The 26,278-nt window shown below is 39.4% G+C and overlaps 1 protein-coding gene across 2 annotated transcripts in view; it reads left to right on the top strand.

The window, feature by feature from the left end:
* Positions 1 to 26,278, top strand: part of chp (leucine rich repeat containing G protein-coupled receptor chaoptin) — a 116,212-nt gene that overhangs the window by 33,020 nt on the left and 56,914 nt on the right. For both annotated transcript variants that reach the window (XM_069812769.1, XM_069812768.1), the window contains exons 4-5: positions 19,608 to 20,083; positions 21,316 to 21,626. In XM_069812769.1, coding sequence (XP_069668870.1) covers positions 19,608 to 20,083; positions 21,316 to 21,626 — 787 coding nt within the window. The remainder of the gene's footprint in view (positions 1 to 19,607; positions 20,084 to 21,315; positions 21,627 to 26,278) is intronic.

Genomic DNA, 26,278 nt, shown 5'->3' with positions numbered 1-26,278 from the left:
GTAATATGATATTAATTTTGATGCAGCTTATCTCACAAAGCCCCGAGGCATGTTCCAAGATTCTTGTTTTTCCGGTTGGTGCGTTGTCCGGCGCTGGGGCTGTTCCCGCATAGCCCCGAGGCATGTTTCAAGTTTGACTTTTTCCGGTTGCCGCGTTTTCCGGCGCTGAGGCAACCTTCGCACAGCTCTAAATCTTGTTTCAAGTTTCTTTTTCTTCCCGTTGCCGCGTTGTTCGGCGCTGGGGCTGCAATCGCTTAGCCCCGCGGCACGTTTCAAGTCTCTCATTAGCCGGTTGGTTCGTTGTCCGGCGCTGGGGTAACCCCCGAACAGCTCTGAATCATGTTTCAAGTTCTTTTTTCTTCCCGTTGCCGCGTCATCTGGCGCTGGGTCGGCCCCCGCGAAGCCCCAACGCATATTTCAATTTTGTTATTTTTTTGGTTCCCCCGTTTTCCGGTGCTGGGGCTGCCTTCGCTTAGCACCGAGGTACGTTTCAAGTCTCTCATTTGCCGGTTGGTGCGTTTAACGGGGCTAGGCTGATCCCGCATAGTCCCGAGTCTTGTTTCAAGTTTATCTATTTTCCGGTTGCGCGTTTTCCGGCGCTGGGCAACCCCCGCAGAGCCCCAAATCATGTTACAAGTTTCTTTTTCTTCACTTTGCCGCGTTTTCCAGCGCTGGGTCATCACCCGCAGAGCCCCGAATAATGTTTCAAGTTTCTTTTTCTTCCCGTTGCCGAGTTTTCCAGCGCTGGGGCGGCCCTCGCTTAGCCCCGAGTCACGTTTCAAGTCCAGCATTTGCTGGTTGGTGCACTTTCCGGCGCTGGGGCTGATCACACAAAGCCCCGAGGAATGTTGCAAGTATATTTTTCTTCCCGTTGCCGCGTTTTCCGGCGCTTGGGCGGCCCACGCTTAGCCCCGAGGCACGTTTCGAGTCTCTCATTTGCCGGTTGGTGCTTTTTCCGGCGCTGGGACTGTTGGCGCAAAGTCCTGAGGAATGTTTGAAGATTCTCTTTTTTCCTGTTGCCGCATTTTCCGGCGATGGGAAAACCCCCGCACAGTCCCAAATCTTGTTTCAAGTATACTTTTTCTCCCGTTGCCACGTTTTCCGGCTCTGGGGCGGTACCCGAGAAGCGGCAACCGGAAAGAAGGGAAACTTGAATCATGCCTCGGGGCTTTGCGGCATCAGCCCCAGCCCCGGAAAACGCACCAACCGGCAAATGAGATACTTGAAACGTTCCTCGCGGCTACTCTGGAGACGCCTCAGCGCCGGAACTCGCGGCAATCTGAAAAATCACCAAATTAATATATGCGCCGGGGCTCCGCGGAGGCCGCACCATCCCCGGAAAACGCTCCAACGGGAAAAAAGGAAACGAATCATGCCTTGGGGCTTTGAGCGATCAGCCCCAGCGCCGGAAATCACACCAAATTAAAAAAGACACACTTGAAATATGTTTTGGGGCTCCGCGGGGACAGACCCAGCTTCGGAAAACGCGGCAACGGGAAGAAAAAAATTGAAACGAGATATGGCGCTGTGCGCAGGTAGCCCCATCACCGGAAAAAGCGGCAACGTGAAGAAAACAAACTTGAAAAATGATTCGGGGCTGTTCGGGGGTTGCCCCAAAGTAGGAAAACAAGGCTACGGGAAGAAAAATAAACTTCAATACATGATTCGGGTCTGTGCGAGGGTTGCCTCAGCGTCGGAAAAAGCGGCAACGGGAAGAAAAAGAAACTTGAAACATGATTCGGGGCTATGCGGGGGTTGCCCCATCGCCGGAAAACACGGCAACGGGAAGAAAAAAGAACTTGAAACATGATTCGGAGCTGTTCGGTTGTTGCCCTAACGTCGGAAAACTCGGCAACGGGAAGAAAAACAAACTTGAAACATGATTCGGGGCTGTGCGGGGGTTGCCCAAAGCCGGAAAACGCGGCAAGCGGAAAAAGGGAAACTTGTATCATGCCTCTGGTCTTTCCGGCATCAGCCCCATCCCGGGAAAACGCACCAACCCGAAAATGAGAAACTTGAAACGTTCCTCGGGGCTACGCTGGGGACGTCCCAGAACCAGAAAAAGCTACAACGGGAAAAAAGGAAACTTGAAACATGCCTCGGGACTTTGAGCAATCAGCCCCCACCGCCGGAAATCACACCAAACGACAAAAAAGACAAATTTGAGATATGTTTTGAGGCTCAGCGGGGATCGACCAGCGCTGAAAAAAGCGGGAACGGGAAGAAAGAGAGAGTTTGAACAATGATTTGCGGCTGTGCGGGGGTTGCAAAATCGCCGGAAAAAGGAGCAACGGAAAAAAAAAAACAAAATTGTAACATGATTCGGGGCTGTGCAGAGGTTGCCCCATCGCCGGAAAAGGGAGCAAAGGCACGAAAAAAATTTTGAAACGTGATTGGGGGCAATGCGGGGGTTACCCAACGCCGGAAGACACGGCAACGGGAAGAAAAACAAACTTGAAATAAGATTCGGGACTGTGTTGGGTTGCCCCATCGCCGAAAACGCGGCAACGGGAAGAAAAACAAACTTGAAAGATAATTCGGGGCTGTTCGGGTGTTGCCCCAACGCCGGAGAACGCGGCAGCGGAAAGAAAAACAAACTTGAAGTATGATTCGGGGCTAAGCGGGAGCTGCCCCATCGCCGGAAAATGCGGCAACGGGAAGAAAATCAAACTTGAAACATGATTGGGGGCTGTTCGGGTGTTGCTCCAACGCCCGAAAACACTGTAACGGAAAGAAAGCAAACTTGAAACAAGATTCGGGGCTAAGCGGGGGATGCTCAACGCTGGAAAACGTGGCAACGGGAAGGAAAACAAACTTGAGGCATGATTCGGGGCTGTGCTGGGGTTGCCCCAACGCCGGAAAAGACGGAAACGGGAAGACAACCATACATCATACAAGATTCGGTGCTAAGCGGGTGTTACTCCATCGCCGGAAAAAGCGGCAACGTTAAGAAAAACAAACTTGAAACATGATTCGGGGCTGTTCGGTGTTAGCGCAACACCGGAGAACGAGGCAGCGGGAAGAAAAACAAACTTGAAGCATGATTCCGGGTTGCCCCAACGCCGGAATACACTGCAACGGGAAGAAAAACAAACTTGAAACATGATTCGAGGCTAAGCGGGGGCTGCCCCATCGACGGGAAACGTGAGTACGGGAAGAAAAACAAATTTGATCCATGATTCGGGGCTGTTCGGTGTTGCCTGAACGCTGGAAAACACAGCAACGGGAAGAAAAGAATCTTGAAACATGATTCGGGGCTGTGCTGTGGTTGCCCCAACAACGGAAAACACGGTAACGGGAAGAAACAAATTTAGAACTTGATTCGAAAATATTCGGGAGTTGATCCAACGCCGGAAAACGCGGCAACGGGAAGAAAACAAACATGAAACATGATTCGGAACTGTTCGTTGTTTGCCCCAACGCCGGATAAAACGGCAGCGGGAAGAAAAACAAATTAAAAAAATGAATAGGGGCTGTACTGGGGTTGACCCAACGTCGGAAGACACGGCAATGGGAAGAAAAACCTAGTTGAGACATGACTCTGGTCTAATCGGGGGCTGCCCCATCGCTGGAAAGCGCGACAAGTGGAAGAAAGACAAAGTATAAATATAATTCGAGCTGTTCGGAGGTTTCCCTAACGCCGGAGAACCCTGCAGCGAGAAGAAAAAAAAAATAAAGCATGATTTGGGGCTGTGATGGTGTTGCCACAAGACCGGAAAACACGGCGAGGGGAAGAAAACAAACTTGAAACATCATTCGGAGCTAAACGGCGGCTGCCCCATCGACGGAAAACGAGGCAAGTGGAAAAAAAAAAACGAACTTGAAACATTATTCGGGGCTGTTCGCGGGTTGCCCCAACGCCGTAAAACAAGGCAACGGGAAGAATAATAAACTTTATACATGATTCGGGGGTGTGCTGGGGTTGACCCATCACCGAAAAACACGACAACGGGAAAAAAACAAACTTAAAAGATTATTCGGGTCTGTTCGGGCGTTGCCCCAACGCCGGCAAACGCTGCAACGCGAAGAAAAACAAACTTGAAGCATGATTCGGGGCTATGCTGGGTTTGCCGCAAAGCCAGCATGATTCGTGGCTATGCTGGGTTTGCCGCAAAGCCGGAAAACACGGCAACGGGAAGAAAAACAAAATTAAAACATGATTCGGGGCTCCACGGGGGTTGCCCCAACGCCGGAAAACGCGGCAACTGGAAGTAAAACAAACATGAAAGATGATTCGGGGCTGTGCAGGGGTGGCCCCAGCGCCGGAAATCGCGCCAACGAGAAGAAAAACAAATTTGAAACATGTTTCGTGGCTATGTGTGATTGCCCAACGCCGGAAAACACGGCAACGGGAAGATAAGGAAACTTGAAACATGATTTGGGGCCGTTCGGGGGTTGCCCCAACGCCGGAAAAGACGGCAACGCGAAGAAAAACAAACTTGAAGAATCATTCGGGGCTATGCTGGGTTTGCCGCAACGCCGAAAAACACGGCAACGCGAAGAAAAACAAAATTAAAACATGATTCGTGGCTGTACGGGTGTTGCCCCAACGCCGGAAAACGCGCCAACGGGAAGTAAAACAAACATGAAAGATGATTCGGGGCTGTGTGGGGGTTGCCCCATCGCAGGAAAAGGCGGCAACGGGACGAAAAAGAATGTTGAAACATGACTCGGGGCTGTTGGGGGGTTGCCCCAATACCGGAGAACACGGCAACGGGAAGAAAAACAAACTTGAAGCATAATTCGGGGCTGTGCTGGGTTTGCCCCAACGCCGGAATACATGGCAACGGGAAAAAAACAAAATTTAAATTTGATTCGGGGCTGTTCGGGGGCTGCCCCATCGCCGGAAAACGCGGCAACTGGAAGAAAAATAAACTTGAAATGTGATTGGGGCTTGTTCGGGTGTTGCCCCAACGCCGGAGAACGCGGCATCGGGAAGAAAAACAAACCAGAAGTATGATTCGGGGTTGTGCTCTGGTTGTCCCAACGCCGGAAAACACAGCAACGGGAAGAAATAAAACTTGAAACATGATTCGGGGCTATGCAGGGGTTGCCCCATCGCCGGAAACACGGCAACGGGAAGGAAAGGAAACTAGAAACATGTTTAGGGATTGTTGGGGGGGTTGCCCCAGCGCCGGAAAACAGGGCAACAGGAAGAAAAACAAACTTAAAATATGGTTCGGTACTGTTCGGGGGTTGCTGCAACGCCGTAAAACGCTGCAACGGGAAGAAAAACAAACTTGAAACATGATTTGGGGCTGTTCGGTGGTTACCCCAATGCCGGAGAACGCGGCAGCGGGAAGAAAAAGAAACTTGAAGCATGATTCGGGGCAGTGCTGGTGTTGCCCCAACCCCGGAAACACGGCAAGGGGAAGAGAACCAAACTTGAAACATGATTCTGGGCTAAGCGGGTGTTGCCCCATCGCCGGAAAACGCGGCAACGGGAAGGATAACAAACTTGAAACATGATTTGGGGCAATGTGGGGGTTGCCCCAACGCCGAAAAACACGGCAACGGGAAGTAAAACAAACTTGAAACATGATTCGGTGCAGTGCGGCTGCCATCGCTTAGCCCCGAGGTACGTTTCAAATCTGTCTTTGACTGGCTGGTGCGTTGTTCTGCGCTGGGGCTGATCCCTCAAAGCCCCGGGGCTTGTTTCAAGTTTCTCTTTTTTCCGGTTGCCACGTTTTCCGGCGCTGGGGCAACCCTCGCACAGCCCCAAATCTTGTTTCAAGTTTCTTTTTCTTCCCGTTGCCGCGTTTTCAGGCGCTGGCGCTGCCCTCTCTTAGCCTCGAGGCACTTTTCAAGGGTCTCATTTGCCGGTTGGTGCGTTTCACGGTGATGGGGCTGATCCCGCAAAGCCCCGGGGCTTGTTTCAAGTTTCTCTTTTTCCGGTTGCAGCGTTTTCCGGCGCTGTGGCAACCTCCGCACAGCACCAAATCTTGTGTCAAGTTTCTTTTTCTTATTGTTGCCTCGTTATCCGGCGCTGGGGTGGCCCCCTGCGAAGCCCTACGCATATTTCATGTTTGTCATTTTTCTGGTTGCCGCGTTTTCCGGCGCTGGGGCTGCGCTCGTTTAGCCCCGAGCCACGTTTCAAGCCTCTCACTTGCCGGTTGGTGCGTTTTCACGCGCTGGGATTTATTCCTCAAAGCCCCGAGGTATGTTTCAGGATTTTTGTTTTTCCGGTTGCTGCGTTTTCCGGCTCTGGGGTAACCCCTGCAGACCCCCGAGGCATGTTACAAGTTCCTCATTTTTCCTGTTGCTTCGTTTTCCGGCGCTGGGGCAGCCCCATAGAGACCGGACGCAAGAATGAATTTTCTCGTTTTCCGTTTTCCACGTTTTCCGGAGGTGGAGCTGCCGCTGCCAAGCCCCTACTGTCTCGGCTGCGTAGAACGAGGAAACCGGGGCAAATTGAACGCTGCGCTTGCCGCCATATTGATGGAGAGCAGACGCATAATAGCAGTACGTAAATCACGCGGTTTAACCCTGTGATGATTTAAAATTGACAGATTATGTCCATTTTCGACGTTTAACGTAAAATTAGGACGAAATAAACATATTCAAAGTTTGATTGATATGAGTCTGAGCATTAAAGGAAAGAAAATACGTACGCAGCAATTTATAGAAAACATGCTCATACATCCATAAATAGGCCTACACAATACACGTTAAGGAATGTATAATTTTACGTTAATCAGCATATTGTTAGGTTTCAGAGAATCGAAAATTATATTAACATACATTACTCTTCGATCACAAGACGTAAATATACATGCACCTTGATTACACAAGTTGTTATTATAATCAAATTCTTAAGTGAAATAAATATGTGATAATCAGTATAGACCTGTTGTTAAGTTTTAGAGAATCGAAAATTATATTACCGGTACTTTTAGACCACAGGACATAAGTAACCACGCAAAATATAATGCGCAAAGGTAGCAAAATTACGTTGCATTTATAAGTCATTCTTCAATTAATAAAGGGAATGCTATCAATTATAAGAAGTAGCCTATCGGTACCTAATACAGTGCAAATAATAGGTAACATGAAGACCTAAAAACTAAACATAATCACATTATGTAAAAAAATATAATTTATATGAGTGGATTTCTTTACATAATATATTGTTATTTTAAATAAATAAATATACAGGGTGTATCAAAAATACGTGTACAAACTTCAGGCATGGGTTCCTTACACCAAAAGGAGGAAAAAAGTTCATATGAACATATGTCCCATAATCCTTTGTTTCCCCGTTATTCATTTATTACTAAAAGTTTGCGTTCAACGGCCTTCGAGGTCCAACCTCAAAACTTCATTTCTTTATGCACTCATTCATAGAAGGCTGTGACTCGTTGTATCAGAAATGGACTGCAGATGGCGGAGTGTTGCCATGGAGACTTGTTTACATGTGTCATGTGTCATTAGTCTGTCTTCAACGTTGCAATTGTGAATGTGGAGTGAGTTAACGTGTTTCGTTCAACCATGGCAGGACGATATTCATTTCGTGAGCAGGCTGACATCATTTTTATGTATGGTCGCGCGAATGGTAATGGACGCGAGGCTGTACGGCTGTATCAGATGGCGTTTCCAGACCGAAGACAACCGAATCATCAAACCTTTGTTGTGTATCGTTGCGTTGCTGAGACAGGAACCGTTGCACCACAGACTGGTGATCGAGGAAGACCAAGAGTTCTTCGTACGCCGAACCTCGAAGAAGACATTTTACACTGTGTCGAAGACGATCGAGGTATCAGTACAAGACAATTGGCTGTGGCATCACACAGTACAGCATGGAGCAGCTCTTGTATCCGTATCATATGCAACGTGTGCAGGGCCTTTCGCCTGTCGACTATCCACCACGGGAGAACTTTTGCCGATGGTTTCTAGCACAAATAGCCAATCCATTGTTTGTCTCATTTTGTTTACAAACGAGGCAACGTTTGAGAGAGATGGAATTACCAATTTCCACAATGAACACGTATTGGCAGATCGTAATCCTCGTGCTGTATTTCAGGCTAGACATCAGCAACAATTTAGGATTAATGTGTGGGCTGGAATTGTAGGTGACTGTCTGGTAGGTCCATACGTTCTACCAGCACATCTTACAGGTGCTATCTACAGGGACTTTATCCAAAACACTCTTCCAGAATTACTGCACGAAGATGTGCCTCTGAGCATAAGACAAAACATGTGGTTCATGCATGATGGGGCTCCAGCACATTTTAGTCGCCTTGTTCGAGATACACTGACTGGTGTCTACCATGACAGATAGATAGGCAGAGGAGAACCAGTTCAATGGTCAGCACGTTCTCCCGACCTCAATCCTTTGGATTTTTATCTTTGGGGGCACCTTAAACAATTGGTTTATGGAGCAGACATCCCGGATCAAGAAACTCTTCATCGACGTATCATGGAAGCCTGCGAAATCATTCGACATCATCCCGGAGTATTTGAAAGGGTGCGACAGTCCATGATTCGACGAGTGCATGCATGTCTAGAAGCAAGAGGAGGACATTTCGAGCATTGGTTATGAGTTTTGTGTGTTGGCACATTATGAGTGTACCAATGTGTTGAACAGTTCCTAACGGGGAAACAAAGGATTATGGGACATATGTTCATATGAACTTTTTCCCTTCTTTTGGTGTAAGGAACCCATACCTGAAGTTTGTACACGTATTTTTGATACACCCTGTATATCATTGCTTGCGGAGTGATAGTATGTAATTTTATGCACATATGTTATATCAATAAGATGACATTCCTTGCTTTTTTAATAATATATATCCGGCAAAATATAAACGGGTTATTTGTGTGTGAACTATATGCGTTTATAACCCCCAGATAACCTAGATGTTGATACAGCGTCGTAAAATAACCCAATAAAAAATAACCCCCAGTGAAAAATAATGCACTAGGAATATCTGCAAAAACAAAATAACAACAAAAATTGCTGTGCAAATGACAGCATAGATTACTCACAAATATAAAGTAATTTTAAATAAGCACTTCAACACAATTTGAAAAGACGACAACATACCTCTTGATTCTTGAAAGTGGGGCTTTAGGTAAATACTGCCTGATGATGACTTAAAAATTGAGACATTAAAATGTAAGATATTATAATACGCCTTCATATAAGTTAGGTAACTATTTACATTTATAACCAAAATGAAAGATAATATTGGGAATGCCTGCAAAACAAATTCATGAGCAATTGACAATATAGATACCCCCCCCAAAAACATTTTAAATGAAAAGGTATCAACATAGGCCTACCTCTAAATTCTTGAAAGGATGGCTTCTGATAGATGCTGCCAGATGACGTAGAGATTAACAATTACATTACAAGTTAATTTATGTTATAACTAGCTGTACCCGTGCGCTCCGCTGCACTTATTAGAAATAAATATAAAGTAATTACATAATTAAAATAGAACATTGGGTCCAGGGAACATTCGTGTTTGATACAAGAATAAATCGTTTAATATGCTACTTAATTTAAATTCTATTTAAATAATTAAAATGCTATCATTTTGGTCGAGAGACCACTCATTTGGTGCAAAGATAATTCGTTTACCATTTTTCTAAATTAGTGTTGAATGCATCCTTTAATAAATCACTCCAAATTAATAGAATTGATTGTGTACGAAGATCATTGTTATGTTAACCTTACTGTACATCTTTTTTTTGTTGTTGTTAAGTTTATTTTATTCACGCCTTAACATCTGTGGTCATGTCGCGTGTTTAGAATGTGTGGGTATATCAGCAGACCGTTTTTACTCGTGTTGAGTTCCTGTTTCTATTGTGTGTTGTAGATGGCTTGTGTTCATGTAACTGATTATAGACTTTGATTAATGGTTTTGGTATTGGTAATTGAGGCGGTGATGAATAATGGCATGTATCTTTCCAATCCGGCATTTGCCTTTATGACTAAGGGAAATCATGAAAAACCTCAGTCAGATTGGTCGGCCACGGGGTTTGAACCCGGGACCCCCGAATGCGTGTCTCAAATACTACCGCCTGAGCAAATTCGCTCGGTTGTATATCAGTGTTTATGCAAATAAAAAAATGAGGTACCCTACATAAATGTTATTTTAAGAAACTCAGGAAACGAATATGGAAAAATTATGAGCGCAGGAACGCCATTTCATGACACCCTTTGAAATAACTCAGCTCCAGTGATCTCTATGGTAAAATAGGTGCATAAAATTAGAGTATTTTATGTGGACCAAATAAAGTTGCAATAATCAAGTTATACAATATTTCGACAGAATATCAAGTTTTCTGTGCGTTGTTGTATCAGCGTGCCTGAGTAAAACCCAGGAAAGGAAAAAGGATCGTAACTTTAGGTATTTTTGGCTGCCTTTCACAAATAGTATAAAGTAAAAACCATGATAATTGTAACAATTTAATATTAAAAAACTGAGAGAGATAAGTTAATGTAAGAATACAAAATCAAAGAATTATAAATCTAACAATAATATAAAGTAGTTAGGTAATGAAAGAGAGAAAATTAATGTCTACCATCAAAATGAATGTAAGAATGGCGATGTATCACAGAGTAAATTAAACACTCATTGAAAATACAGTCCGGATAGACTCGGGCTCTAATAAGTCATATAAAGTTGTAGTCTCCAACCTTTAGCTGAATTAAAGTTCACATCCTTGGGAAGCACACCATAACAAAGTGAGACGCTATGTACATTAATGGCGTAGCGACGTCAGAAAACTTCCCTGTGGTTTCACGGAAGTTAATGATCCCTCGTAGTGTAGAATATGAAAATTAGGAATGCTGGCCAGCCCGCTATAGAGAATGAAACAGACCATCCCTCAGTCAGTAAAGCGATGACACCCAAAAGATGTTCCACCGGTGAATTATACCACACAGACGAAAGTCGTAGCTATTCAAATCAGCGGGGTCACCCGACCACCGCGACCACGTAATACGATGAGTTGACGACTATCTCAGACGAGACGGGAGACTGCCCGTTTCTCTCTTGATGTCGTAACTGCGTCGAGTTCTCTCACCAACTGAACTTTAGCCCGGTCTCCCAGCCGAGGCCGGCGATGCGTGTCATTCCTCCAATGAGCGGAGGAGAAGATCAGGGTGCGTTCAGGAAAAATAAACCAAACAGTACAGCCACCATAAACAATAAAATTCCCCACAGCATAAACTACATCACAGCGTACAGATTTCTTTTCATCTTTCCTCGGTCCTCATTTGTAGCATTACATCCATCTAGAGAAACTACAAATTTCAAATAGTGAAGGTTAATTAGCTTCTGAGATTACTTCATACAATCACACAAAATATTCTCTGTATATTAATAATGATAAACGTCAAGGCCGCCTTAAATAGACGGAGTCATTTGTTTTGATTTCATTGTAGCCATCGTCGTCGTTCCTGCAATAACTCCTATGTCACATATCGATTTTCAGATTTTTGCTCTATTAAATAACTTAAATAGTGATGCAGCAAATAATACAATCTACTATATATATATATATATATATATATATAAAACTTAATTATATTTCTTTCTTTCGAAAATGTAAGAATTCACGATCTCCTATGCACTACTGCCATGGAATGAATAAATTTGTTTTTCTTCCTATTAAAAAAATTAATATTTTGCACATAGAAGTTACGGAACAACGACACTATAATCTGAGGCAGCAGTGGAAATGTATTGTATTGTTATTTTAAAACATTTGTATATCCTTAAATATCAGTCCTATCAAAATTTTGCCTGAATAAAACGTATCGGAAATCATTTTTAAAGAAACTTTTTTATGTAACATTTTTCACAAAAATCAATAATAAGCGAGATATTTCGGTTTATTTAATTCAGGCCCCCTTATTACCCCCCTTTTAAATAAAGTATTTTGAATGCCATATAGCCTAAAATCTAAGTTACAACGAACTTAATTTATGTTCCAATTTTCATCGAAATCCGTTCAGTCATTATCGCGTGAAAAGGTAACAAACATCCAGACAGACAGACAGACAGACAGACAGACAGACATACAAACAAAAATTTCAAAAAAGCGATTTTCGGTTTCAGGATGATTAATTATACATGTTAACACCAATTATTTTTAGAAAAGCGAAAATTACCAGAAAAATTTCTGTTACAGATTTATTATTAGTATAGATACTCATAGGTTATTATTTACATTTACAATCCGAATGAAAAATAGAACTATGTATTCATTTCCTTACATCTGAAACATAGCATGTTCTCCAACAAGATCAAACCCACGGCTGGCTAATTTATTAGTCTAGTTAGGCCTATACATACTGATCATGAACCCTGAATCATAAGTTCACAAAGTAGGCTTAGCTATTATAGCCATTTATTTATTTACTTATTTATCCACCATCCTTCTCTTCTCTTCTCTTCTCTTCTCTTCTCTTCTCTTCTCTTCTCTTCTCTTCTCTTCTCTTCTCTTCTCTTCTCTTCTCCTTTCCTTTTCATTTCTTCATGTTTTCTTGTTTTTTGCCTTCTTTCTCCATTCGCTTGCTTTCTACGTGATTCTCAATCTCTCTTACTGTATCTTAGATCCTTGTCATTGTCACAAGTTTCATATTCAATCTTTACATTGCCTTCAGCGTCATTATCAGCATCACCATCATCATCATCATCTGAACTTTCATCTATGATCTGCAGAGTACTGTCGATCACCAGGTAAGTTTTCATCCAGTGTTACTTTGTTAGATAAAACACACTTAAGGGAATAAATAAACTGCACTAACAGAAAATTTTCTATTAATACTATTGATATGTAAATCTGACGTACACTTCCAAATGATTATATCTCATAATAAGTTGGCCAAGCGTGTAAGTTGCAACCTGCTGTCACGACTACTATAGTCAGCAACTGAAAGACGGAGGCACAGCTAGAAGAAGGAGGTGCTCTCTTGACGGGAAAAGTAGTGAGGATCAATTGTTTATCCATTATACGTCAAAATTACGAACGACAGAAATTTTAAACAATGGCATCACTTCCTTGTGAGCAGGAAGAAAACAACTATTTGATCACAGTATAGAGATATGTTACTTATCTTCAAATAATTATCTACAGTCAGATGGAAAGAAGTTTATGAGATTATACGTTCTCGTGCATAAAATCGAAACTTCACGTTGATGTCGATGTTATAGGCATTCCTCATTTATATTCTCAACAAAATGTTGACGCAACATCCGTCGATCGACCACGCTGTTACTTAAGTTTTATAGTTTTCAGTAATATATATATATATATATATAGCCGTTACTCAGTGTATTATAGAAATGAAGATCTAATATAAACTCTTCTTTCTCTGCGTCTACTTACTTAAGGCCCCAAAAGATTTCACTTTCATATCATCAGTATACCATTATGTGTTGCATTAACTATAATATTTCATTTTTAATGGTAATAATATCACCAAACATTCTTAAGTTTTGTAGTCCTTAATATCGAATACACAGCTGTACTCGGAAAACTACAGACCAGAGAATTAGACCTGTAAATTATTTTTATACGTTATCAAAAATTTACACAAATGAAGATCGACATATTGGCATTATGATGTGAAAGAATCTGACCCATCTGAACTCTAAGTATGTCAGCAATCCTGTAGGTCATGGCCGTCGTGTAATAGTCTATTGTTTATTGTAGTGTGTGTTTTGTTTTCTTCTGAAATGCAATTAATTAGTTCTCAAAACTGACGAAAGATGGATTTTGGAAAATGGGAAAATGATGTAGGAAAATTGACATTTCACTGAAAACTACTATTTTCTGAAAAACTTTGGGTTCCACGCTTCAAAATGAGGGGTTATTTATTAAAATCCGTTCAGCCGTTTTCCCGTAATTTTCATTACCAGTTCAAATTATATATATATATATATATATATATATATAGATGTTTTCATCACTCCCGTCTCAAGACTGTAGGTTATAATGAAATGAAAACAAATGACTACGTCTATTTAAGGTGGCCTTGCATACAACAAACGGAGAATATTATTCATTTAACACTATTTTCATACGGATATATTTCTATTCTATGATGAGAATATATAAATGTTTATCAATATTAATATACAGAGTATGTTTGTGTTTTTGTATAAAGTAATCTCAGAAGCTAATTAAGATTTGGATAATTGCTTCACAGTGGTGATCTGTGTGAACGATATCATTTCAGTAAGTGTCAGAAGAGAACAAGCTCGCTCATGTACTATTCCAAAAAGTAATATATTACCAATGCACATTTGTGCGTCGCTCTTCTTTATAGGCCTACATTATAATTCCTTTACTGTTTGAAATTATAGTTTCTCTAGATGGCTGTAATGCTATATGAGGACTGAGGTAAGATTAGAATAGATCTTTACGCATAGAAAACTTGATATTCTGCCGAAATATTGTATAACTTGATTATTTAAACTTTATTTGGTTCACATAAAATACTCTAATTTTGTACACTTCAGTTTCCTTTTGTCTACACAACATAATAGTATTTTTAAGAGTTTTGTCGTAAAGATGAATATTTTTACTGGACAAAAAATACAGCACATACTGTATAGAGTAAAAATAAGTGTAGTGTAATATGTAGCTAGTCGGTGATGTATGCACTGGAGGGAGAAAGGAATTGGTCAACCTATTCTATTACCTACTGGCCTAATTGCCTCATAAGTGTTGTATAAGTTGGTATCACTTGTGAGGTTCAGACGTATCTTCAGACAGTTGACTAAACAACAAAAAATATAATATAATATTAGTGTAGGGGGATTCGAACTCGCGTAATATTAGTGGGAATTCATCTTCATAGCGATGTGTAAACCACTCGCCTCAAAGGATCTAACGGTACCAAGCCCTGTCTTTCCACCCGGAATGAATCCATACATTTAGGCTCACTGGCCAATTGTATGCGATGATAGTTCCAGTCTAACAGATGACAATAATGAATCTGATGCTGACAGGCGGATCGTCCTCCCTTAGCCCTTATGAAACCAGGTTTCATCTTCAAACATGTATTTGATAAGTCCCAAACCCTTCCATACTATATCAACATTGGACAACTCCAGCCTAATTTTTACGTAACTGGTATTGCAGATGATAGATGACTGTTGTCGAAATGCCGTTACTGCAACGTCTTCTTCGTCCACCACAAAATTTCATCAAAACTAGGCAGGGGATCGAACCCGAATCGACTGCATGGAAGATAGCGCGCTAGCGCTGAAAAGTTTAACTCTAAAGTGTCGATTTCTAAAACATGGACGAAATCATGGTTCCAAACCTAGACTTTTAAACCGCGATCGAGGTCTGAATCTTTATGAGATTTCTAAAACGAAGTCGAGACGCGGGTTGAGAAGAAGCCAAGGTTCGTGGGTTTTATATATGGCAACACAGCTAAGAATCGATTTTTATTCCTGTAAACAGTCGATATTAGAAAGAAATGAACATCGGGATTAATATTTTTATTGAATTGCAGTAAGTCACATTCTTTTGTTCTCAGCCAAGGTATTGTTAAGTTATATTTACTAATTTATAGAATATAGGCTTAATGTGCGTTTAAAATACTAGTATTACTTAGTATTTAATAGGGAACGATTTTTATGTACCAGAATGATAGTGACCAAATAATCAGCACAAGTCGAGCGTTTATGTTGTAGTTTATCATTTGTTCATAACTAGTACCAACATTAACTACCTGAAAACCCGGTTCTAAGGAATTGATAACCTAAATATTAACTAGATTAAAATATCAATTGAAACTAAAATGTAGTTTGGTTCTATTTTCATATATAATAAGCTAGTACTACATGGAAAGCCCCAGTAGCATAAAACTTAAAATAAGAAGAAAAAATTACGTTTGCTTCATATTCTTGTAGCCCCATATCATTTTCGAGAATTAAATAAAATGTCCAAAGCTACTGTAAAGACTAAGAATTAAGATATATCGCCTTATAGATATAAAGGTAGGCCTATAATATAATAAAATATTTTATCTTACTTCCCTCAAAGCAACAAAAAGGTGTCAACCTGCCACCTCTTGTATTTCGTTGCAGATTATTATTTAGCATTCTTGCTAAATTTTGCGTTGATTCCTTCGAAAATCGAAATATTCGCCTGAAAATATCGTCGTTATATAGTTACGAAGGATTATTCCTGTCTCTCATCACTCTAATCCGGGGATTTAATACTTGTGGACACAAATTTTCCTTTGACTATTACACTTTTACTACGTCATACTACTTTTGACCAATAAAACGGTACGAAAGGACGTATTTCAACCAATCATGGTTGCTTATCGCACAATTTTATCGCGTCCCTAGCATTTGTTTCTTTGTTTGCAAAAAAAAAAAAAAAATACAAATCACTCCAGTCGATGCACAGCAGTTTCAAATATGACTCATAATTACGAATTCAGTGGTGTTGTAATTCCGCAAAAACAATGTTGTAAATAGCTAGGAGTGTATTTAAACTCCAAACTTTCTTGGGGAGAGCATGTTGATAATGTTACGGGTAAAGCATGGAGGGCACTTCACTTTATTATGAGAATCTTGAGAAAGGCTAGCCCCAAATCGAGGGAAATAGCATATCTAACGTTAGTGCAACCGTTAATGGAATACGGAACTACATGTTGGGATCCCTATAGAATATATCAGATAAATTCCTTAGAAAGAATCCAGTATAGGGCAGCTAAATTTGTTAAAGGTAAAAGAGAAGATGGAAACGATACGATAAAAAGAACTTAAATGGGAAACTTTGGAAAACAGACGTAGGAAAACTAGAATAATATCATTGTATAGAGCACATCTAGGTCAGAAAGCATGGGTAGACATAATGGCTCGGTTAGAAAAGCCAACGTACTATGGTAGGAACGATCATGATTTTAAAATCAAATGTAGGAAACAGAAAACGGATGTAGGTAAATTCTCATTTTTAAATAGAACTATAAATGATTGGAATGACCTACCTGCAGCAGTCTTTGAGGGCTATCCTTCCTTAAGGAGATTCAAGAATAACTTAAAAAGTTGTGTATAAAGTGCAAATTAAAATTAAGGTGACATTCAACATTTAATTTTTTAAGGTGACATGTATTTATCTAGCCTGACGAGTTTACTTCCTTGGTTTGAATTGTAAATTATTTTAAAATAGCGTGTAAGAGGGCCTTAGACTAGAAATGTTTAGTTTAAATGTAATTCTGTTTATAAGTATGCATAAGGATGTAATTATTTGACTTATTTGAACTGTTGTATCAGTGAAGCCAGGTGAGTAAGTGAAGTTATGGTTTTACAGTGCAGTGAACAGTTCCGATCAGTGATAATTTATAGCGTCAATGAAATGTGTTCTATAGTGTCAGTGAAATGTGCTACAGAGTGTCAGTGAAATGTGTGCTAAAGTGTCAGTGAAATGCGTCATAATGCCACTACAGGGAATGAGAGGAGAGTAAAGTGAAAGACTATTGAAACTTATGTAGGACCTATACATAATTATGTAGGTTGTATTGTAAAATTAGGTATTTTATTTATGTTTTATTATTATTTTGTTAAATTGTATTGTGTATTCTTACGGTCTTACTAATGAAAACTCTATATACAGAGTTTAACTGTCTTATACAATGAGTAGCTCGTTTATAAGTCGTGTGTAAATTCCTTACTAATAATCACTACATACGTCGTGTATAACAGTATAACTGTTACAAAGCTACGTCATAGTTTCGTCATTACTTCGTTACGAAAGGTAATAGAATATCAGAGGTTCTCTAATGCATCCGGTAGAGTGCTCTAGTGTGGTGTGTTTAATATCAATAGTACAACTGGCTCTAATCGATTACCACACTACATTTTGGTCAAAGAGTACAAGCTACAGCAATATTATTCTAATAATTCTATAATCTTCGGTTTGTTCTTCTGTGGTTACAAGGTAACCATCATCATAAAATGACAGTCAGTACGAAGTGCTGTTAGAGGGGCGGCCATTTTTTCGCTATATACAACGCTTTAACAAGGGGTTTCGTGTATATAACTACTGCAAAGCAATTCCCATTGTATAGTTACAGCCTGTTTACACGTCCATAGCTTATTCACGGTTTATTAGTAACGTTTTCTGTCTCAACTCTGCATAAGTCTCGTATAAGAACTATACACGGTTTATTAGTAAGACTGTTATTGTATTGTGTATAAAATTGTATATGTGTTGTAAAATTGTATTGTGTATTGTAAATTTTATTGTGTATTGTTTATATTTTATATACCACTGCCACCGGGTGCTTGCCCACTTGCAGTGTAAATAAATACATACATACATATTGACATTCAAGAACAAGAATTAATAAAGATCACTGGTCATACCTATGCATCTTCCCTGAAATCCTATTTACAAATAAATGAAGAGCACCATTCGGAGATCCTGAATAAGTTGAGGAATACACCATGTACTGTACATCAACGAGTTCCACTTCTTTTACGCACACGTCCATTATAACATCAACTGAACCACCAACCACTAAAAGATTCAAATTTGAAAATTGTACTTCCAATAATTGTTTCTTTTAAACTTATTCATGTTTATTTTTTATGGCATCATCGTTAATTAAAACTTTTCTTGCTTATTTCATCATCCCTAATTAAAACTTTTCTAACACTCGTTTATATTATTTAGGTTATGTTTGTTATAGCTTCTGCTATATGATATTATGGATAGTCACGTATCGGAGATTGTTTAATACTAAGATTTATTGAAAATCATCTGTAAAGTGACGTTGATTACTGGGATCCGGATAATTGAAGTGGAATGCAACTGTTTTTTAAAATGTTATGTTTTATTTAACGACGCTCGCAACTGCAGAGGTTATATCAGCGTCGCCGGATGTGCCGGAATTTTGTCCCGCAGGAGTTCTTTTACATGCCAGTAAATCTACTGACATGAGCTTGTCGCATTTAAGCACACTTAAATGCCATCGACCTGGCCCGGGATCGAACCCGCAACCTTGGGCATAGAAGGCCAGCGCTATACCAACTTGCCAACTAGGTCGACTGCAACTGTTTTAATAAAAATGAAATTGAATCAACAAAGCCTTCTTGACTAGTATCCGTCTACAGAGTTCGATGAAGATTCCATAGTTGGCACACCTGATAACAGGACAACAGCTAATCATTACACACCACTGCCATCTAGCATGCATCTAGCGTAATATTTGTAATGTTGAGATGATACAATAATACATTTGAAGACAGTTGTATTTTCGTAAGTCAATTAATATTTTATTGTATTGGAGTACTTCGTTGCTTCTAATCTTTATATACTTTTTTCTAATCGTGTAATAGTCAATTAAATCCCACTCGAGTTTTGATTTTCTCTAGATAAATCAAAACCTCTAATGAGATTACTGTTGATAATCATCCAGCGTATCTACTGCCTCCATCTTGTATACATGAAGCCGCGGTTTTATACCTGTCCCAGCCGTGGTCTCTGCTTCAGACCATGGTTTGGAGCCATGGCTCAGAAAAATGAAAAAGACCTCGTTTTATAAATCCAAACGCGGTTTAAAGCCATGGCCGTAGTCTAGAAATCGACCCCAAATAACTTAACACATCCATTGCACACAGGTAATGAGATCTGGGAAGTGGCACCGGAGAGCTGGCGAGGGTTGGAGAACTCACTGCAGACGCTGATATTGGCCGAGAACTCCCTCCTCAATCTGCCCAGGGACGCCTTCAGCTCGCTGCCTCTCCTCGAGACGCTGGATCTCCGGGGCAATCACTTCTCTGTTCTTGACGTCGATGTATTCCGCGCTGGTCCTCCGAGGCTTTCGCGGCTGCTGCTGGCGGACAACCAGCTCAGCAACGTACCCTATCAGCAGCTCTCCTCTCTGCGCATGCTCAGAACTCTGGACCTCTCCAGCAATAGGATCACAAGACTCCACGATTCTGACACTGAAACGCAAGCGGCGAGCTCTCTCATGTCCCTGGACACACTGCGCTTGGAGTACAACCAGATCGAACATCTGCCCTCACGAGCATTCCAGCATTTCGATATACTGAACAGGACGTACTTGGACGGCAACCCACTCGTTTCAATCCAGGTACAATTTTCCTATCTCTAGAAACTTTCATTGCAGTTGTTCAGTATACATACATAGAGAGAGGAACGAAACAGAAGTACAAAACCAAAATTTTATGAACGACAAGGGAAGATAATAATTAGGAAACACGTGATTGCCAGAACAAATTAAAGAAAATACATTTTCGAACCACCCAAAAGCCTCAATTTCTTTGGAATTTCATCTCTAATTAAATTAATATGTAACATGCAGATCAGTGCATGACCTAGGCGAAAGTATTATGCAATAAGTTCATTTTATGAAGCTAATACTGTTGCAGTTTTCTTCATGTATTTCCTTTGACTCGAGCTGATATATATCTAAAATTTAAATTTGGTTTTGTATATTTCTTTCACTCCTCTATCAGTTGAAGCTCATGGAACTTCATAGGAAGATTGAGATGTTCAATATGAGAGTAACAGAAACAATTCTTTTCATTTGCACATAATTTATTTGTGAAAGCTTTAATATGAAACACTCAAAATTTTAAGCTAAAATTTTGTAAAACCCAGTACAAAAATGCTGTGTTTTACATAATAACATTTATAAATGTAGCCTGATTTAAATAGGTATGCTTTTAGTCATTTCCTGTTTTATTTCTATTAAAGTTAATTTTACGTTCTACTCTTTGCAGATGGAAAATGTATAAGACCTACTACCTGCACTTGCAACTAAAACAAATAAATAAATAAAGTGATAAATAAATACATTACATACATCACGTATATAACACACATCACTTAATAAATAAATAAATAAATAAATAAATAAATAAATAAATAAATAAATAAATAAATAAATGAGTAGCCTAAGTGAGTAGACAGACAGACAGACAAACAGACAGACGGACGGACAGACGGACGGACCGACAGACAGACAGACAGACAGACAGACAGACAGACAGACAGACAGACAGACAGACAGACAGACAGATAGATAGATAGATAGATAGATAGATAGATAGATAGATAGATAGATAGATAGATAGATAGATAGATAGATAGATAGATAGATAGATAGATAGATAGATAGATAGATAGATAGATAGATAGATAGATAGATAGAATTTTCCTATCTCCACAAACTTTCATTGCAGTTGTTCATCACAAGTTTCACAGAAGTGATGAGGAATGATCCTATGATTTGCTGAGCTGAGTCATTTTTGTTTCTGAATGGAATAACTCAAATCTGAGGCGAATGTGACGATGTTTCAGAGCGATGCGTTTCGAGATTCCCGCATCAGGGAGCTCTCGCTCCGAGGCTGTCGTCTCAGCGATCTGTCTACAGCGGCCTTCGCGGGATTGGAAGCGACGCTGCAGTGGCTTGACTTGGGAACCAACAATCTGACAGATTTTCCTCGTCATTTGTTTCACGAATTCGACTTTCTGCGCACGCTTACGCTGAAAGAGAATAAGGTGCCACCTATAAGCCCTGCTGATAGTCTAAACGGCTTCCAGTATTCTATATATCGCCTAGACGTTAGTGGGCCAGAGATGGGTGTCACTTCTCTTCAAGACCTCCGCAGGTAAAAATATTCAACAAACATGTGCAATCTATGTAGCCTGCAACATCTACAACAGGCATGCCAAAACCCTGCACATTGTGCAGTAGTCTCTGTGCGATGTGCACTTTCTATTCCCCAACCTGGAGGGAGTGAATCGCCTCAGAGGGGAACGCGACAGGGCTATGCAGACCTGCAACAGCATATCAGCTTTTGTTTCAGTAACGCAGTTTCAGTACGGGTGCCGATTTGGCTGTGTCTGTGAATGAGTTATGATAAATAAAGTGAGGAGTTCACAGATAACGGAGAAGAGAAATTACGAATCATATAACATAATTGTTATGATGTTTTCCTCAGCCAACAATAATTATTTTAAAATGAATGGCTTTCATCAGCCCATGTCGAGGTAATAGTGTTGTGACAGTTTAGGTCAGATTAGTAAAGTTCTCAAAATATGATAATGCCAGAGCTTATTTCTTAATCAGTACTCTCACGGCAAAACGAACTTGACAATGGCGTTGTTTTGGAGTCTGTACTAACAATCAATGGTTAGACGATTTATGACTTTCATTTCATAAGCTGGTAAGTGATGAGAATATAGTGAGGAATACATGTGAGGCTCTTGAGGTTGTAAGGAATGTTAATTTATACTGACATACAGCAAAGAAATTATTTCAGTGTAAACACTTCACAATGTCCTACTGCATGTAATTAATTGGGAGTATAATATTTTCTTCAACATTTGTACCAATGGTTCCAAAAAATAATAATGCTTGACGAACAATGAAAGACTAGGGTCTATTACTTTAAAATAATTAGTACCTACTACGTAAAATGAAATACTTGTTCGTTTTTTGTTGTTTCGAAATTACTGCAATATTTTTTCTTCAAATACTGCATACAAATCATATTAATAAATTATCCTTTACAAACCACTACTTTGTGAAGTACAACTGATTAAGCCCAAAGTTTCTTGTATTACAATTGTCAAGTATAGACACTGATAATAACCGTGTTTTTTTCCTTCTGCTAAGTGTGTTTATAATGTCCAAATGCCTATTTAATCCAACCCTAGAAGAGCAGAATAGATTATTGTACACCCCTCCAGCTAAGAACTGGTAAGAGCAACGCTTGAATGATGCAGTCTGCACAGACCGGCGATTCGCGCACATAACTGCACATTAGAGTCTGAATTCTGACATGCCTGATCGACAGTGCGAGCGAAAAGTCTCTCAGCAGTGCTTGTGTAGCCACAGTGTAACCGAGAATCCACTAGGCAGAGAATTTAAGTGACAGCACTGGCCGCTAAGCATATGATGGACTGACGGTGTGAAGTTGTCAAACCGGAATTAACGAGGAAGTGTCAACTTTCTACAGGATTACGCGCCAGCTTTCTACGGGATTACTATAACTAATGGAGTTGCGGAGGGACTTTTGGATCGCACTGTACAACATCAATATAACACACCAAATTCCTGTTAACTGTATAGCACGCTATTGCAAAGGTGCAGCTTTTAACTCTATGTGAAAGTAATTTAAGTTGGAATCTTGTCTTGGTCACGTGTACCCGTCTCTTATTAATTTGACACTTCCTGTTATATTAAATAACTAGCCGTACCCGTGCGCTCCGCTGCACCTGTTAGAAATAAATATAAAGTAATTACATAATTAAAATAGGGCGTTTGATCCAGGGAACATTCGTGTTTGATAGAAGGATAAATCGTTTAATATGTTACTTAATTTAAATTGTATTTAAATAATTAAAATGCGGTCATTTTGGTCCAGAAAGCACTCATTTGGTGCAATGACAATTCCTTTAACATGTTTCTTAATTGTTATTATATGCAACCATAGTTTAATGAACATTGACATCATTTAGATTTAATGTGTATACTTTATTTTACTTGCTATATGTTTCCATTGAATTATGGTAATAACTTAATTTTAACCCTTGTTGTTTCCTACGTATTCAGTAAATGGCGCTTGGCCCACTATGGTTCTGAACCCTTCAAATAACTTAAATTATATTATATTATATTATATTATATAGTATTATATTATATTATAGGTCTATTATATTATATTATATTATATTATATTATATTATATTATTATATCAGAAGTTACTGTAATAACATTATAGCATTATGTCCATCTAGAGAAACTACACTTTCCAATGGTGAAATAATTAATTATACAAATCGGTTAATTTAGCTTCCGATATTACTTCATACAAATACAGAAACATTCTCTGTAGGCTATCTTTCATAGCTTTCGATTGTTGATGTCCAAGGCCCCTTATAGACCAAGTCATTTGTTTTTTATTTCGTTACACTGCCTTAGATGGCAGTTATTTTAATTTTAAAACTCATTTATCTCATTAAATATCAGTCCTATCAAAATTTTAAAATTAAAATAACTGCCATCTAAGGCCGTATCGCAAGTTATTTTTAAAGAAACTTTTGTTATGTAACATTTTTCACAAAAGTCAATAATACGCGAGATATTTCGATTTATTTAATTCAGGTCCCCTTATAACCCCCCTTTTATATAATGTATTTTGAATGCCATATAGCCTAAAATCTAAGTTACAATGAACTTAATTTATATTCCAATTGTCATCGAAATCCGTTCAGCCATTATCGCGTGAAAAGGTAACAAACATACAGACAGACAGACAGACAGACAGACAGACATACAAACAAAAATTTCAAAAAAGCGATTTTCGATTTCAGGGTGGTTAATTATATATGTTAGGACCAATTATTTTTGGAAAATCGAAAATTACCAGAAAAATTTCGGCTACAGATTTACGTATTATTAGTATAGATACTGTGATTGAATAGTAAATTTCATGTCAATAATTAAACTATCTTCAAGAGTTCAGTAGACTAAATTGACCAAAGAATATCCATAATAAGAAAATTAATGTCAGGGACATAATTTTGGTTCGACCCGCATATTCACGCTTTTTGTCTTCCTGTTCTATGTGCAATATCACGTGGTATGAAATAGCTTATAAGTTGATAATATACTACAATATTTCAAGTTCACTGCTGATTTTGTAAGCGTTTTCTAATTAAACCTGCTTAACATTACAATGGATATTACTTTGGTAATGAGATCTACAAATAAATAAAGAAGCAAAGGAATACGTAAACTAACAATTAAACAAGTAAATGTATAATAAAAACGTAAAAAAGAGAGCAAATAAAAAATGAAGAACCATGTCACAAACATCAAATAGATATAACAAATGAGAATCAGAAACTGCAAAAATTGACAAGTGAAAAACATAAAATTAAAAAATTAACAAATTAACTAAGGCAAAATAATCTATACAGGTAACTCATGGATAATAGTGATAACATGGATATGAAAAACTAACGTAGATGTAATAAGTGACGAAGTCAGTATTTTGAAGAGTGAGTAGGCATAAAGTAATACATTAGACTACTATGTTATCAGTAGGTGAAATTTTATTCCTTTGTAAGAGGTTTTAAAATCTGTATTTAAACAATTTAATGAATTGTATTTAAACAATTTACAATACGAAAGTTTAAATAATTTCATAGCTGAAAAATTGTTAGAAGTAGCTAAATTGGCAACAATGATTTCAAACGCGGAAAAGTCTGAAGGTTTCTGGTTGGTCGTGAGACATGCCTCATAGCGCCGTGGAGGGAATTGCTAGGAATTTATTTTACCATCAGAGAACCTCAGTGAACTGGGAGGGATGGTGAACGGGAGAGAAGTTCGAGGCAGAAGAAAGTATCATATTATAGACAACATTGGGATTGTATATGTATAGGAAGCGGAGACTAACAAGCAAACATTCTGATGGGGACAGATAAAAAAGTTAAATTTCTTTCTTTCACCATGTTAATAATGTCAAATGAAGTGCTTATACAAATTTTGGCCACTCGACCGCAATTACAAGGCCCGTAAAAAAATAAGTTCGCCAGAGGCTGTAAACAGAAAAAAGAAAACACAATTTCATCGGGAAAATTTATTGGAATAAACACAACAATTGTTGAGCTATTTTTCAACATATTTTCCACCGGAACTGAGACATTTTTTACATCATGGGATCGACAGAGAGGTGCAGACGCAGTCAAACGCTGGTGCCGATCCCAGGCGGCTGACTTCTACGACACAAAAATTGATCCCATGGTATGACAAATGTCTCAATTCCAGTGGGGGATATGTTGACAAATATAGCGGTATCTGTTTCAATAAATCTTTCCGTGCAATTGTGCTTTTTTCTGTAAACGGTCCCAGAGAAAATCAGTTTCTGGACGGCCTCGTAATTGCGGTCGAGTGGCCAAAATTTATATAAACACTTCTTTTGACATTATTAACATGGTGGAAGAATAAAATTTACCTTTTCTATCAGCCCCCATCAGAACGTTTGCTTGTAAGAAGAAGCTGGAAAATGGGAAAGATTGGAGAATGCTGGTTTTGCAGTGAAGAACATGCCCTTGGGTAGAAAGCTATGAATGACTGAAAATTATGGTGTTAGGTTTTTAAGATTCTCATATTTAATGTAATTATGCGAAAATAAAACAAAAATGTACACTATTATGCTTTACTCATTCATTAACTCTCTCACAATATTGACAAACTCCCTCGGCTCAGTTACCTCTGTGAACGGACATGTACCTAAAGAAGTAAACTAC

The sequence above is a fragment of the Periplaneta americana genome, chromosome 16 (assembly GCF_040183065.1).
Source record: "Periplaneta americana isolate PAMFEO1 chromosome 16, P.americana_PAMFEO1_priV1, whole genome shotgun sequence".
Taxonomy (NCBI): domain Eukaryota; kingdom Metazoa; phylum Arthropoda; class Insecta; order Blattodea; family Blattidae; genus Periplaneta; species Periplaneta americana.
The sequence above is the reverse complement of the archived record's forward strand: the minus strand, read 5'-3'. Positions and strand labels throughout refer to the sequence as shown.